Source organism: Kryptolebias marmoratus, linkage group LG8, assembly GCF_001649575.2.
Source record: "Kryptolebias marmoratus isolate JLee-2015 linkage group LG8, ASM164957v2, whole genome shotgun sequence".
Lineage (NCBI taxonomy): Eukaryota > Metazoa > Chordata > Actinopteri > Cyprinodontiformes > Rivulidae > Kryptolebias > Kryptolebias marmoratus.
Window position 1 is genome coordinate 29314650 of NC_051437.1, and position 16307 is coordinate 29330956.

At 37.4% G+C, this 16307-nt stretch overlaps 4 protein-coding genes across 4 annotated transcripts in view; 3 read left to right on the top strand and 1 right to left on the bottom strand.

Moving 5' to 3' along the window:
* LOC108228778 (C-type mannose receptor 2-like) overlaps positions 1-3261 on the top strand; it is an 8551-nt gene extending 5290 nt beyond the window's left edge. Inside the window, exons 8-14 of the mRNA XM_037976898.1 lie at positions 530-553; positions 745-810; positions 1226-1247; positions 1638-1729; positions 2318-2434; positions 2645-2756; positions 3082-3261. Of these exons, the coding sequence (XP_037832826.1) occupies positions 530-553; positions 745-810; positions 1226-1247; positions 1638-1729; positions 2318-2434; positions 2645-2756; positions 3082-3167 (519 nt within the window). The 3' untranslated portion in view covers positions 3168-3261. The remainder of the gene's footprint in view (positions 1-529; positions 554-744; positions 811-1225; positions 1248-1637; positions 1730-2317; positions 2435-2644; positions 2757-3081) is intronic.
* Positions 3262-4249: 988 nt separating this feature from the next.
* On the bottom strand, positions 4250-7861 carry LOC108228780 (galactose-specific lectin nattectin). Its single transcript, XM_017404395.3, has 7 exons — positions 7794-7861; positions 7618-7683; positions 7157-7175; positions 6391-6482; positions 5140-5274; positions 4789-4900; positions 4250-4475 (listed from the first exon to the last, which is right to left on the bottom strand). The coding sequence occupies exons 2-7, from the start codon at positions 7681-7683 to the stop codon at positions 4414-4416; spliced, it is 486 nt and encodes a 161-aa protein (XP_017259884.1). The 5' UTR covers positions 7794-7861; the 3' UTR covers positions 4250-4413.
* A 1957-nt stretch (positions 7862-9818) lies between these two features.
* Positions 9819-12459, top strand: LOC108228779 (galactose-specific lectin nattectin). Its single transcript, XM_017404394.3, has 7 exons — positions 9819-9862; positions 10036-10095; positions 10390-10408; positions 10907-11010; positions 11466-11600; positions 11684-11795; positions 12239-12459. Exons 2-7 carry the CDS (start codon positions 10036-10038, stop codon positions 12304-12306), a joined length of 498 nt encoding a protein of 165 aa, XP_017259883.1. The 5' UTR covers positions 9819-9862; the 3' UTR covers positions 12307-12459.
* Positions 12460-13158: 699 nt separating this feature from the next.
* LOC108228777 (macrophage mannose receptor 1-like) overlaps positions 13159-16307 on the top strand; it is an 8760-nt gene continuing 5611 nt past the window's right edge. Inside the window, exons 1-5 of the mRNA XM_037976899.1 lie at positions 13159-13195; positions 14248-14441; positions 14713-14932; positions 15099-15422; positions 15967-16098. Coding sequence (XP_037832827.1) covers positions 13159-13195; positions 14248-14441; positions 14713-14932; positions 15099-15422; positions 15967-16098 — 907 coding nt within the window. The remainder of the gene's footprint in view (positions 13196-14247; positions 14442-14712; positions 14933-15098; positions 15423-15966; positions 16099-16307) is intronic.

Genomic DNA, 16307 nt, shown 5'->3' on the forward strand with positions numbered 1-16307 from the left:
GGGTTTAATGGGTAAGGGCCTATTGGCTCAGGGCTAGCAATAGGGTCTCCTTTGGGTTTAATGGGTAAGGGTCTTTTGGCTCAGGGCTAGGGTAAACTAAATTCACACCTTAGTCTTAAACCTAACCCCTAACCCAAATATATAATTTCTCCTAGTGGGGACCAGGTTTTGGTCCTCACAAGTTAGTATATGTTAGGAAAATTGTCCCCACAATGTAGCAAATACAAGTTCCCGTGTTGTGTGATCCACAAGCTGACAGCAGCTGTTTTGATGCTGTTTCCACAGGAAGTTTAGAGCTCCTCAGCTGTTCTGGCTTCAGCTTTTTTGCTTAACCTTGATGATTGTAGAACATGTACAAATGGTTTCTTGACCAAAAAAAGAAGACATCCAGTTATCAGCTGTTGTTACAAAAACCTCTTGCACGTGTAGTTCACACCCACACACACACAGACCCACACAGAAGAAAAGTATATAAGGACTGAGTTTCCCTCTCTAAGGCATCCAGTTACCAGCTGCTGCTACTTGAACCTCTTCGACTCATAGCTGCAACAAGGTAAAAAACTTTTTTATTCATCATGTTTCCTCTTGTGTCTATGCTATTTAATTGTGTTATTTGTTATTAACCAGACTGCAGTCACCCAGTCCTTACAAAAGTAGAGTATTTTCATTTCAGAGCATTTATTAAACCAAAGTAAAGTACTGTGATATAAATTCTTTGTAAACACTAAATGATTTTTTTCACAGATGGCTTCAGGTCTTTTCTTCTCTTTGCTCTTCTGTCTGAGCTGTGGACTCTTGATTGAAGCAACTGTAAGTTTACTTTTTATTGTTATTATGATTCTCAACAAAACTGCTGAGAAATCCAGACAAAAATGTAGGATTGCCTGAAAGATCAGTTTGACTCAACTCCTTGCAGGATTTAACACAATGTTTAATGTTTTGTTGTTGTTCTTTTCTGACCAAACACATAGTGAAATAAACTGGACTTGACCAAGCTTTCTCAGAACTTTTACAAGATTCATTAGTTTTGTGAACACCAAACCAGGCTGAGAAGAAGCTGAATACTTCTTGAAGCAACTGTAACTGATCAGGGCTGTGAAAGACGAGCCAGGATTAACTAAACCTGGCTTTTAGCCTGGCTTGGAACTGGCTAAATGAACAGAGTGAACAACTTTTAGCTGTTGTGTCTTTACTTCTAATTTATATTGTTTTTTTTTATCCCCAGATAAAACGGCCACCTTCAAAAGGTTTGTGTTTGGTATAATTATGAGGTTCTGTGTTGTATGAAGAAAACCATAGTTGAATGGCAATTTAATCCACATTGAATCAAACAACAAATTATGAATAAATATGGCAATAAAAATCAATATGCCTTAAGATGGAATTCAGTAATAGGTCATAAACGAACCCAGAACATAAACTATGAAATCAATCAACCTTTTGTATTTTCACTTCCTGGTGTCATTTTACTGTTTTGTGATTCTGCATCTGTTCAGCTCATTACTTGATAAAAAGTCAGTCTAAACTATAATATATATTGTTTATTTTGCACAGTTTTTATACCAAATCTAGTTGTTTCCCTGATGCTTTTGATCTGTTGGACTTATCTTCCATTTTGTTTTCCAACGGTGGTTCAGGCTCTGAGTGTAGGTGTCCTGAAGGCTGGACTCCGTATAACCAAAGCTGTTTCCTGTACGTAGATGAGGCGCAGACGTGGGCTGACGCTGAGGTACGACAGCCTCAGACTCAACCTCTGAATCTTATTAACTTAAAGAGTTTGTTTGCGGTTGGTGGAAGTCCCACCCAGGAATACAGGCCAACATGAGGATCTTGAGTAAAACTTAAAGATTAAATAAATAAAAAACAAAACAAACTCAAGCAACTTGAAGGAGCCACAGTCCCGACAGGAATGCATGATATCAGACAGCAGGCAGACTGGCAGAAGGCTGGGGCTGACTGGGAAAATGGCTGCCGCTGCTTCTGGTTAGAATAGGAGACAGGTAAGAGGTGATGGGCAGAACCGGGGAAGAACCGGCGACGGAACCAGGGTTTTTATATCTCCAAAAGTCAATCTACTGTAACTACCTATTTATCTTATCTGTTTTCTACTTGTACTCACATTCAAAAATAAACCTGGTGAGAAAATGTCTCCATTTCAAAGACAAATTCTTTCCTCCTTTTTCACTTTAACATTGGTCAAATTGTGCTTTTAGGACTTCAGGAAGGAACTGAAAGATCATTTTGTCACTTAAGTATAAAGCTTTGCTGAGTGTTTTGGTTTCATTTCTTTTTGTTTGCGTGTTGTTTGTTTCCTCAGCGCGCCTGCATCAACAGGGGTGGAAATTTGGCCTCTTTTCACAGCGAAGCTGAATACAACGCCATCAAACAACTCATCTCCAACAATGCCTGGGTTGGAGGTTTTGATGCTGTAATGGTGAGTTGGTTTGTTATGTTTATAAACAAGAAATGGATTTTGTGTGAAAAAGAATATTTATGTGACTGCCAATTACCAGCTGACATAGGGACTTCTTTTACTTTTTGTTTTCTGTTATAGTCTTTCAAATAAAGTTAATATTTATACGGTGGTGATTGAGTGTTTTCAGTCAGCAGAAAAAATTAACCTTTACAACCTGTTTTCTGTCAGGAGGGCGTGTGGTTGTGGTCTGATGGGTCCAGCTTTGACTACACTAATTGGGCCGATGGTGAACCAAACAATCACGGTGGAAATGAGAACTGTGTAATGATCTACGCTGAAGGTACAGTGAATGAAACTGACATGTAGGCATTTTTTAAAGCTTAAGTGAATAAAGTAAAATCTTGATAGAAACTAATCATCTAAACTAAAAGTTTAAATATAACTGTATGGTTATATTAGACATGTTGACCTTCCAGCCCTCCTGCTGGGCTCAGTATCCAACACAGACAAAGAACCCTCCTCAAATGAAAAAGTCATTAAATCCTAAATTTTTAACACTTTTAAATTGTTTATTTTACAGATGAATCATAACAAAAGGCAACATGTCTGCTGCAGAAACTTCTGAGTTTATCAGTAATGCTTTAATTTTATTTATTCATTTACAGGAGATTTTACCAATGATGCACCGTGTATATGGACCCTACCCTATGTCTGTGCCAAAGACCGCAGAAAGTGTTATTCTTGTCCTTAAAGCTCTGACGTGACCGTGAGACCTTCCCACCGGTGATGTCTCTTCCACCAGGACATCAAGCCTCGATGATGTCTCTGCTGGAGGACAGACTAATGAAGACAACCTGATGTCAAATAAATCATTTCTATAAATAAATGCATATCTTCAACAACCCGTCTCAACTGTTTCTGTCTTGCTTATTCATAGGCAGCTGAAGTGGATGGATTTTCTGTAGCTTCAGGGTTGGTAGATTATTTTTGACAACCTCAACTGTTCCTGAAAATTTTATCTAGATTTGTTTATCACTTTTAAGTGATCTGGCTAACAGACAGACAGACAAACAAACACTACCAAAAACATGACCTCCTTGGCGAGGCGAAATATAATTATTTGTACTCAATACAATTTGATTTTGGAGTAGTATAGAGTGCATACTACTGCAAGTTAAATATTTAGTTTGGAACTATGACATTTATGAATGTATGAATAATGAGGTGAAAATATGACTTTGAAAAACAAAATTTTTTTCTTGTGAAAGGCTAAATAAACAAAAATTTAGCTGTTAATTTTTGACTGTGGAACTTTACAAACGGTAACTTTACGAATGGCACCCCATAGGGCAGATGTAATTTCATTAAGCTAAAAGAAACCACTGAATCTGTTGTTTCTGATTTGAATTTTATGCTTCTAACACAACTTTTACATCAATAAATGATTCTTTGGGGGATAATGTAACTCAAACTAATTCAGGGTTTCGTAAAAACTGCTTTAGAAAATAGGAAATATTCCTCACTTTTATTTACAACTCATAATTGTTGGCAACAAAACCTGATTCTGCTAATTTCGCTCATTTATTATAAATTATTCAGTAGACTTTTGGTAGTGAATGATGTGTACTTATATAAGCAAAAAACTAAAAATTGCTGAATTTTATTTAAAGAGTCACACAATAAGCAAAACAATACCCAACAAGGTAAATGATTAAGTAAATTATTTATTTAGAGGAACTAGTTTTTGCGGCGCCTATTGTTTTTAGAAGTTCAACGCTCCACCTGCCCTTAGGATCCTGCTAATAATGAAATAAATGACAAATAAATTAGACAGATTGCTGAGAAGGATTTATTAGTATTATTGGGAAGCGTTTATATTTGTATGATATTTGTCTTCCAGCAGAGACGCCATCGAGGCTTGACGCCCTGGAGGAGGTGACATCAGCAGTGGGAAGTCCCACGGTCCCGTCAGATGTTTCAGGACAGGAAGAGGGCAGTTAGAGTTCTCTGGCACAGATATACGGACGCTTAGTGGAGCATCTCACATCGTTGGTCTTATCTGTAAAAACAATGTTTGAAAAAGTCAGAAGTTTCAAAAGCAAAAGCTTGACAAGTGTACTTGCCTTGAAGATTTTGATATCAAAAGAATATATCACTAAGAATATAAAATTACACAATTTGACTAATTACAAAATTATTATTTTTTTAAATCTTGGATACTGAGTCCAGCAGGTGTTATACAAGCTCAAAAAATCTAACCTAACCTTACAATTCATTGTACACTTATAATTTCATACATAAAGAGATAGATTGTATTCCAATCTCTATGACCCAAAAAGAAAAATCTTAGATTATAATTGAATCATTTTTACCATTGAAGTTGATTTCCAGACAGCTCTCCCGTCCACCAGAGTTGTTTGGTTCTTTATTGTACCAATAACTGAAGTTAAACCTCGAACCATCAGTCCACATCCACACACCGTCCTGAAAGAATAATGTTTATTAAAGTTAATCTTCTCAGCAGACAGAGGTCCAAGACAAAATAAATGTGGGTTGATTTGGATAAAGTACATTTAAAATAAAAAAGAAAGGAAAGTAAATGTCATTTTTATGTGCATTGTTTGGTGCCAGTAAAGTTTTAAGTCTGTTAATAACTAAAGTCAAAATGCTTTCTCTAATCAAACAGGAAAAAACGTGATTATGTTTCCTATAAATACACTCACCTTTGCTGCATCGTTGCCTCCGACCCAAGTCTTTTTGTAGGATCTGGTTGCTCCGTAGACGAGTGCCCGGAGGAAGTTGAACTCGTTGATGTTGTGGAAGGAGGCCAGATTTCCACCGTAAGCGATGCAGGTACGCTGAGCAGACAGATGCAAATGAAAACAGATGACAGAAAGAAACAAAAATACTTTGGAAAGCATGATCTCATTGTGCTTCAAATACTGCAGGAATGACAAACCTACAACAGCAGAATAAAGAATTTAAAACTGCGTCAAATCTTTTTACAAATTAGTTTTTGGACTTTTAGTTTTAAAACCAGTTGAACAATCAGAACTGATGATAAAAAAAGTCACAATACTTTAATAATAGTTATAGTAACAGTAGTTTAATAAGTGGAGAACCTCAAGGCGTTCCCAGGCCAGCCAAGAGACACAGTCTCTCCACATGTCCTGCGTCTTCTATGAGGTCTCCTCCCAGTTGGACATGCCTGAAACACCTCCCTATGGAGGGGGGATCCTTACCAGATGCCTGAACCACCTCAGCTGGTTCCTCTCAATGAGCAGGAGCAGCGGCTCTACTCTGAGCCCCTCCTGGATAACTGAACATCTCACCCTGTCTCTAAGGGAGAGCTCAGCTACCCCGAGGAGAAAACTCATTTCGACCGCCTGTATCCAAAATCTCATCTTTCAGTCACTACCCAAAGTCTGTGACCACAGGTGAGGGTAGGAACGTAGACCGACAGGTGAACAGAGAGTTTGCCTTGCAGCTCAACAGACCGGTACAGAGTACTCAAAACGGCAGAAGCTGCATCGATCCATCTGTCGATCTCACGCTCCATTCTTTCCTCCATCGTGAACAAAACCCAGAGTTACTTAAACTGCTCCATTAGAGGCAGCACCTCGCTCCCAACCCGGAGAGAGCAGTCCACCCTTTTCCATCTGAGGACCATGTCCTCAGATTTGGAGGTGCTGATCTTCATCCCAGCTGCTTCACACTCGGTTGCAGATCACAACATGATGACACCTACAGGACTACATCATCTGCAAATAGCCCCCTGGCTGCAGATATATTTTAATTTTATTGCTGAAAGCTCAGATACATAGCTTGCTATGTAATAAATACAACCATGTGAAGATACATCAAAAAATTACCAAAAGCCATAGTTGAATTTAAAATAGGTGAAATAATAAAATCAAATTAAAGCACATACTCACACAAAACACAACTTCAGTTTAAAAACTCCCTGAACTCACCTCAGCAGTAGCCCAGTCTGTTTCAATATTTCTGAACAGGAAGCAGCGTGTCCCGTGCTGAGTCCATCCAGAGGGACACCTGCTGGCCCGAACTGAGACACAGGTGAGACGGGAGAAGGTGTGTTTGTGCAACAAAGAAAGAAATATTCTGTCGTTACTCCTAAGATGTTACCTAAGTTTAAGCTGAAGTTTTAACAGTTAATAAAAAGCTGAATAACTTCTTTTTTTCTAAACGGATGAAAATTTTAAATTTTTATTTTAAGAGTGAAATAATTTTCATATAAAAGAAATCTGATATCCAGTCAGGTTTGTAGATTTTGTTCTTGTGTTTTAGACTTGATAATATATTAAATACAGTAATTAATGTAAATTCATTAATTAGGCTCGTCTCATCTTGTACACAACTTAGATTAGATTAGATTGTCATTTAATTCTTATCCAATTATATCTTCAATTTATTCTGCATAATGTTATTTTGAATTATTTAGTACATATTGTAAATACTGTACATACTTGTTTTTTATGATTACATGCAAAGTTGGAACAAAATATAAAGTTATTCTGATTTTGATGCTAATTCATTCTATATTATTTGTTCAGGAGACATTATAAAAAAAACAATGTTACATAATAAACTGTCTAACATTTGCTTTGCATCAAACAGTTTTCAGCTCCTGTCCCTCATTCAGCTTTTAAGAAACCTGAACTAATTAAGGTACAAAAAACCTCTTTTGTTTCGTTTCGGCATCATTTAGGAAGCACCAACCTTTTTTCAGACATCCTGCCTGTGGAAAAAACAAAACATAACAAAACAAAACATTAAAGCTGATTTCACGACAACATGAAGGTTTTTCTCATTAAACTGACTGATTAACAGAACTGGCAGCTCTGTGTTTTTCCTTTATGGAATCATTACATTTAATATTACTAAAAAATTAATAACAACATACCATTGTTTCAACTTTCTGAAGTCAGAATGGTGCATATTTTCAACCAGTACTTCTGTCTGTTTCACTGGTTTTTATAATTAAATGCAAAAACATAATAAACATCTGAGTTCAAGGTCTCCAAATCTAATCTGTACATCTCAAACAGAACCATCTGTCTTTACTTCTAAACCACTCTGAAACCTGGTTCTTCTTTATCGTTATCTGACTCATCAGGTCATTTCTGCGTCACTGATGCTGCTCTGTAAAAACTGTAAAACTGTAAAAACTGTAAACTTACATCTGCTGCGGTCCAGAGTGCGCAGGTCAGACAGAGGAGGAGGGTGAAGTAAAGACCTGAAGCCATCTGTGGGAAGAATCATCAGACAAGTTACAACTACAAAATGTCATGCAGCTAAAGCCCTAACGTTAAAACCTTTATTTGTAACAGTCAGGTGAAGGTTTATGAGTTTTTACCTTGTTTTCAGTCAAAGACGTTCCAACAGCAGCAGCTGGTAACTGGATGTCTCAGAGATGGGGTCACGGTCCTTAAATATGTTTAGTTTGTCAGCGTGCGTGTCATCTACCAACGCAGAACTAAATAAATATTACCACAGTCTTCATGTCGCAAACATGAAATTAAAACAAAAGTATTAACTTTCGTGTTTGAGCTCTTCTGTTACATATCCTCAGGTTGTTTCAAGCCTGAAACTGCTTGGATGTAAACAGTTTTACAGCCGCTGCTGGAAACAGGAAACTAAATTAACGAGTTCACACAAGTTTACACTGCAGTCTTAACACACTAAATGTCATGTTTGAAAGATAGGAAAACTGGTTTTAAGACATTTTTATGTTAAAAAAAAAATACAAATATCAATGAACATTTCTTTTAACCCTCCTGCTGCCCTTGAGTCAAAAAGACCCAGAGGCTTCGGTTAGATTTATTCACAAACAAAAAAAACACCCCTAAAAAATAGTCTGATCCAGATCGTGATCCGGGTCAGCACCAGAATTTAATCCACTGGTTTTTTTGCCAACCCCAGCATTTCCTGAGAATTTCATCCAGATCTCTTCATTAGTTTTTACCTGATCTTTGCTGACGGACCAAAAACATGTCCTCCTCAGCCAGAAGGTTTTCCCCGAGGACTCACCTGTGACCTTGAAATCAATAGTGATTACCCCTGACCCATGAGGTGAAAGATCGAGGTCACCTGTGACTTTCACCTTTGACCTTGACCATTGTTCAGCTCACCACCAGAATTTCTTCACCTGTTTGTGGACTGATTCGGGTTTGTTGGAGAAAGCTGCCCTTATTTTTAATAACCTGTTTGTGTTTCTATTGGGGAGTTTAGTTATAAGTTTGTAAGTTTTATTCTGTTTCTGTTAAAAATCTTTTCTTTCTTTCTTTCCGGCTTTAACTGATGCTAAAATGTCTTTCTGTTTAAAAAAAAATTAAAATGCAGAAAATAAGTGAAATGGCAGTTTGCGCCCTAATTCTCAGAATTATGTTCGTGTCTTCCTTCTCACTAACGAACATTTGATGTAACTGAAGTCACTCCAAATATTGTCTCACGAAGGAAGCCGATGACTTGAAATGACCGTATCTGTTTGTGTCGGAAAGACATAAAGTTATGGAAGAAACCTGATATGTGTTTGTCAGATAATCTGTTTGAGTGTCGCACACACCCACATTACTGTGAAGAAGAGGTGAGCTGACGTCAGCAGATAAAACCTGATGAGTTTTATTTTTTACGTGATGCTCGTAAATTCGCTCTAAATGAAATGCTACATGCAAGCGTCAAATCTTTTATTTACACTAGAGTCCAGGGACTCCAGCCAAACCGACATCCCCAGGAGCCATAGACCACTGTGGAGGCTATCTTGAATCAGGTTGACTCTGCCTGCAACAGATAAAAACAAACTTGACTTTGTGCACGCGCACACACACACACACACACACACACACACATACTGGTTTTGCTTAGTTAGCGGGACAATTTTTTCAAACCAGTTTCTTGCAACACTAAACGGACACCTATTTCCAATTATGCCTGAAAGATGTAGTCAATCTTCAAAAATTCTGTTTGAGCTACACAACACAAATCTCACTTTAAAGTTTAGATAAACACATCCACTGTGAAGGCTATTTTGAATCAGGTTGATTCTGTCTGCAACAGATAAAAACACTCTCACACACCTAAAGACGCAGTTAATCACATTATCGCTTTCTGTTTGGTGGCAGGCGGTATTCTTGTGTTTTACATGGTTGCCTGAAGTTGTTTTTTCCTCATCTCAGGATCTGCGGAAGAGCGGAGGGCTTCCAACCTTGCTGCTTCAACCTTCAGACACCTCTCAGGTTCTGAAACATGAGAGCTCAAACATAAAGTTGATCCTGAAGTTTTAATTTCATGCAAGCTGTGGATATATTTATTTGGCTAGAGATGATACGCACACTGAAAAACTAACAGTATAAAAAGACTGTGTTCTTGTCTCTAACACATCCAGTTCTCAGATACTGAAGCTCTCCGACTGATAACCACAAGAAGGTGCAGCTGGAATTGAATTTTTTTGTTTTTCATAATTTTCTTCATTTAATCTTGATATCCAACAGTTATCCAGTCTTTACAGAAATACAAGCATTTTAGAGAACTGTTTTTGTATTTCTGTTTTAAATTCTTTTCAAACAGTAAAATAACTTTTCTTTTTATTCTTTCCACAGATGGCTTCTGGACTTCTCTTCACTTTGCTCATTTGTCTGAGCTGTGTACTCTCAACTGAAGTAAGTTTGCAAAAATGTGTTGGTTTTTTTTTTTTATCTTGAACCATAGAGCAGAGCTGCGTTAAGGACAAACAAGACTGAATGAGTGAGATTATGTTGAAAAAAGAGGCGCCTGTCGGTAAACAGTGTCTGCAGACAGGTCTGTGTGAAGTGTACAGATTGGATTTGAAGAAGGAAAACAGCTGAAACATCAGCTGCACAAGCTGCAACTATAAACTAAACTAAAAATATAATTCAGTGTAACTATTAAAACTTTATGCTGTTCAGTTTTAATACTTTGTGTTTTGTCCACAGGCAGGATGTTCCAGAGCAGGTAGGATTTAATTGCATGTTAGTTTAATCAGCATTAAAATAATCAATAAATACTGTTATAAACCAACAAAAAATAAACAGATTTACAGAAACAAAACAAAACAAACAGACAAATATTCAAGAAACCAACAAACCAGAAGCTTAAAGTTTTACAAAGTCCACAAACAAAGATGAAGTTTGAATTTTTTTTTAATTTAAAATAAAACCGCCTTCTTTAAGGTTTCACCTGCAGAATAAAACAATTTATTCAGATGAACATCACATTTTATTGGTACTAAGCTGTTCAGCTTAATGTATTCAGTTATTTATTATGAAGCTTCAGGTAAAATTAGACTTTTTGTTGCATCATGCTTCATTTTTTTTATTTTGTGCATCTTCAGTCATTTTTTGGGGCTTTGTTGGGCTGAAAAAACCCGGCTGCAGTACCTCATGAAGAACAGCTAAAATGAAACCTGAATTTGGTCGAACTTCAGATCGGTTGTCTTCTCTTTTCTCAAAGGTAATCCAGCTCCTCAGTCCTGCAGGTGCCCCTCTGGGTGGACCCAGAATGGGAAACGCTGTTTCATCTTCGTAAAGATTTCAACTGACTGGGCTTCTGCTGAGGTACAGCGTTTGGACCGAGCTCTCAGGATTTATTAACCTGATCGGTTCCTTAATGTTGGGGTTTTAAAGAGATGCACTCAGAGGACAAGCAGCAGGATGAAACATTTCAAACTTCTCATCTATCAGGTGGTTTTAGCCAAAGGTGAAAATAGTAAAAGATCCAGCAACAGTATAAATAACAGAAAACATTTTGGCCAGCTGTGTGGCCTGAACAGATAAATACTCACTTTAAACTGCATGAGAGCATCTGTTTAAAGGCATTGGGAATAAAATGATCTCTTTTATTCTGCTGTTAGTTGGTCATAGATGCATTACTCGCTAATTAAAAAAGAATATTGTGCAGCTTTGTGGTGTTCAGATCATACTTATAGGAGTTTTAAAAAGCGCAAAACATGTTTTTGTCCGTTTCCTAGTTAAAACTAAGCGTATTGATTGCGCTTCGTCTTTCTCCCCAGCTTACCTGCATCAGATATGGTGGAAATCTGGCCTCCTTCCACAGCCGGAGTGAGTACATCTTCCTGAGGACGCTCGTCTACAGAGCCACAGGATCGCACCCAAGAACCTGGGTTGGAGCCAGTGATGCAGCTAAGGTCAGAGCAGAACCCAGATTTCTTCTGGTTAAACCGAGACAGAAGTTTGAGAAATTAATTTTTACAATCTTTATTCTGTCCAGGACGGTGTGTGGTTGTGGACGGATGGTTCCAGGTTTTCCTACGTCAGCTGGGGTAAAGGAGAACCAAACAACACCGGTGGACGGGAGAGCTGCATGGAGATCAACAGAACCGGTACCGTTTAACCACCAACAGCTGACTCAGACTGGGAATCAGGCCAAAGAACTTTAAGACCCAAACGTTAGACTGAGGGGATTTTTGGAGGTCATTTAAAAAATAAAAAGTATGTGAAAGACAGAATAACCTGAAGAACTAATGAACTCCAGTCTTATTTAATTGTGCCTCCTGAAAACCACTTCATCAACTTATTATGTTAGGTCTTCAGACATGATGGTGAACAGAGTAAAAACTCCTAAAAAAACGCACTTAAACCTACATTTTAATTAGGACCATCTAACCGAAAATTAATATTGCAGGATAAAACAGATATTATGTAGAAAAATCATATTATTGAACTGTTGTTGTTATTTGTTGTTTTAAGGCCTAAATGATCTAAAACAAGTTCATCAAACATCAGGAGAAAAACTTGACTTCACTTTGCTTCCATGTATTTACAGGAGGAGATTACATCAATGATGAAAAATGTTCCACGAGGATGTATTTCATCTGTGCCAGAGATCTTTAAGTCTGCTCTCCTCATCGCTCCAAACAGCTGACGTGATCAGGTGACCAGGTGATGTCACTTCCTCCGGGACGTCCAGCCTCGAGGACATCTCTGTTGGAAGACGAACGGCTGAATCTGAGTTTAAATAAATTAACCAAATAAATGAACGCATATTCTGCTCAGCAATCTGTCTCAGTTGTCTCATTTAATTTATTTTGTTTTAATGACTAAGTAAATATTCAAAACTATAATTGAGTCATATTCTTATCTTATAAATGAAATATAAATTATTTTTATGAGTGATGTCCTTTCTGCTTTCTAAGGCTGATAACTTATTGTGACAAACTGGTATAATATAGTTTTTAAATTTGTATTATTGTTTATTAGAGCTCATATAGGAGAAAATACAAAAAAAGACAGACAGACAGATAACTAACTATATTTAAAAATGCTTTTAATAAAGTACTGATTTATTTAACTTATTTTTAAACTATTTAATAAAATAGTGATCAGCAACTGTAACAGGAAATAAAGAGAAAAAAAAAATTAGAATTTATGTCATTAGAATAAGTTAATTGTTGTTAGAATCTTTTATTTTACCTTTATTGTAAATAGAAGTAAACTTTTATTTATTTATTTTAGGTTTATGTGTTACAGTGCAGTTTTCTTGTGAAAAATAGGAGGTTGCATGCTTTCCTGACTCTAAAAACCCGTCAGGCAAATCAGTAGTTTGTAAAAACTATGTAAATAAAGCTAATTTGAATTGTTTTGACTTTCTTGCATGCATCAAGCTTTTAAAGTAAAAATGCAAAGAGGTTTTTTCGTCCCGCTGCCTGAGCGGGAGCAGAGTCAGAGACGCCTTTCAGCTCCAGGATGAAGAAGTTCTTTCAGTTCATCACAGCTGCTGCAGGCAAGTGCTTTAAAAACATGACTTCTTTAGTCTGAGGACATCAGGATGCAAATTTACCTCAAAATTAAATTCTGTGAGCACCTGGTGAACATGTTTTATATTCTATATTTCTAACTCACAACCTTCTGTTACAATAAACTTTAGATGTCAGACTGCATAATTAGATTTTAATAAAAGTACATTTATATTCACCAGATAAAACAAACATCTTGTCTTTTGTTTAACTGTATTCAGATGTAGTTTTTTCAATGAAGAAATTCTTCCTCTTTTATTTTATTTTGTTGTATCTGCTGAAACATTTAAAATAATGAATTAATAAAAGATTACAGTTATGTGTTGACAGGAAATCTGTGCAGTTTGTGTCAGTTTGATAAAGTTAATCTGGCTTCAGTTTTACATTTTTAACTCATTATTTTAGTAAAGTTTTCTGAAATGTTTGCTGTTCTTACATTAATTCATTATCACCTAAAAATAAAACTTTTAATCTGCAGCATCTTTAGTTCAGTTTTAAAATGAGCCAAAAAATATATTTTCAGAATTTGAAACATTTCAGCCTTTTAGTTGGAACTATTTTAATGAATAATATCTCTCTATCAAACACCAGCAACAACAAAAACCCTTTTACAGTTTGAATTTTAATACAAATTGAGTTTAAAAGGAAATGAAATTACTTCCAGACGTTCCTAAACTCAGCTAAAATAAATGAATATATTTGTCATTTTAGGATGATTGGACCTCAGATGTCCATCATTGCTGACCTACAGTTTTTAAAATGTGGTTTATCATCTCAACTGAGTCAAAATATACTGAAACTCTCCATATTTCCTGTCTGCCTTTCTAAAACTTTCATATCTAATAAAAGGAAGCACCTAAAATTCAACAAGGTTTTATATGTTAAAGGTTTTTCCTTTAATGCTTCAATAAACAAAGAAGAAAAAAGGCATCAGTGATTGTTTTATGTGTGTATTTATACTGAAACTAACTGATTTAAATCCGTCTTACTCAGTCCAGCTGTGCCACCCTCAGTCTAACACAAACCTTCGTCTCTGCAGCGCTGTGTGTCGTCTCCTCGCTTACTGACCGTGGAGTTTATTTTATTAACGAGCTGAGGAACTGGACCGAAGCTCGGAGCTACTGCAGACAACACTTCATCAACCTGGTCACCATCAGCCATATCGGGGACATTACGATGCTGGCCGACGGGGTGGACCTGAACAACATGGTGTCTGACATGGACGTCCAACATGTAAGCCTAACGTCACTGCTGGCTTCTATTGTCCACCACAGTTTAAGAAGGAAACATTGGACTTTTAACCATCACTGCTACTCAGAATAACACTTTGCATTAAAAACATAAAACAAGTCTCACAGTATTTTGATAGTTTGCTCTCTAGGTCATAAATGGAACCTGCACTGCAAACGTCCTCAGAGGATAGAAGACATATATAAATATCTGTACATGTGTCTGTAAACAGTGCTCATCAGGAAAGTTTCCCCTGACTGTCTGTTTCTTGCAGCGAGCCTGGATCGGACTGCGTGATGAGGTGGACAGCTGGAGGTGGTCCATGTCAAACAGTAGTTTCTACAAAGATGGCGAGGCTGCGTTTAGGAACTGGTCGCCTGGAGAACCGAACAACAATGGGCACTCCGAAGCCTGCGTGGTGATGTTTGACACCGGACTGTGGGCAGACACAAACTGTAAATCCTCCATGAAAGTGATCTGCTTTGAGGCCAGTGGTGGGTGTCGGGACAACAGAGCAGTTCATCTTCTTAACTTCTACCTGAATCTCTCCATGATTCTTTAAGATCTTTGTACAAATGCTGTCATAAAGATGTTGTTTTGCAGTTCTTCACGTTTTGTTTGTTTGCTTTGGGTTTTTTTTTTTTTTGTTGTGTTTTCCAGAAGAGGAGGTGACTTATTTTTTCATCGACAAATACATGACATGGACCCAAGCTCAAAACTACTGCAGAGAACATCACACGGACGTGGCCAGCATCAGGACCATGACGGAGAACGAGCGCATAAAGCAGCTGGTGCCACAGGGACAGTACGTCCTGATCGGGCTTTTCAGAGACTCCTGGAAGTGGGTGGACGGAAAGAACCTCCTGATGAGCAACTGGAGAGCAGGACAACCTGACAAAGGCAACTGTGTTACTGCCTTCTTAGAAGAACAAGCGAAATGGGAGGTCCAGCCTTGTTCCTGGAAAATGCCTTTTTTTTGCTACAGTAAGAAGCTATGGTTCAGTTACCCTTTAGGGTTAAAATTAGACTTTTATTTGTTAAAACTCTGGAAACAAATGAGCTGCTGTTTAACTGAGCAGACTGAAGTTCAGGTTGTTTTATAAATCATCAGTGAGATGATGTTTCACAGCTAAATCCAAAAGGTTTCAAATGAAAAAGTGGAATAAAAAGTTTGCAAACCCATAAAAAATATTATTTTACATGACCACAATCATTTAACCATCAGCCTGTTTTAGCTTTCACATCTTTTAAATTAGTTTTAAACCCCAAACCAGCTTTCTGTCACCATGATTAAAAACTTGTTAGGTTGTGTTAGTTTGGTTTATTTATTTATTAATATATGACTCTTATAACTCTGTGCTGTAACATTTATTACTTTTAACTGAGAATTTAAAAGTGCCTCCACTGAAGTAATCACATCCAAAACAAAAAACCAACTGCAGCTAATGAATAACACTAACATCTGGACGTGTTTCTTTCACTCCAAACACAAATTAAATGACAGATTATGTCTGTTTGTTTCTCAAAGTTCCTGCTGTGACGCGAGTGATGAAGCTGAAGCTGCTGAGTCCGTCCTCTCTGGACCCGAACGACCCGGCGGCGCTGGAAGAGTTTCTGAGGAAGGTGAATCTCCTCTTCCTCTTCCCCGTTTCAACCCTGCGTACATTTGTGCTGAAACAACAACAGAAATTATTCTTTTTGTTTTAACGATGGGTTATCTTTCTAAATGCTTAGCTGTATCTACTTAGACCTGTCTGTCTGTCCGTCTGTGTATCTGCCTGCCTGTCTGCCTGTCTGTCTGCCTGTCTGTCTGCCTGCCTGTCTGTCTGCCTGTCTCTCTGTCTGCCTGCCTGTCTGCCTGTCTCTCTG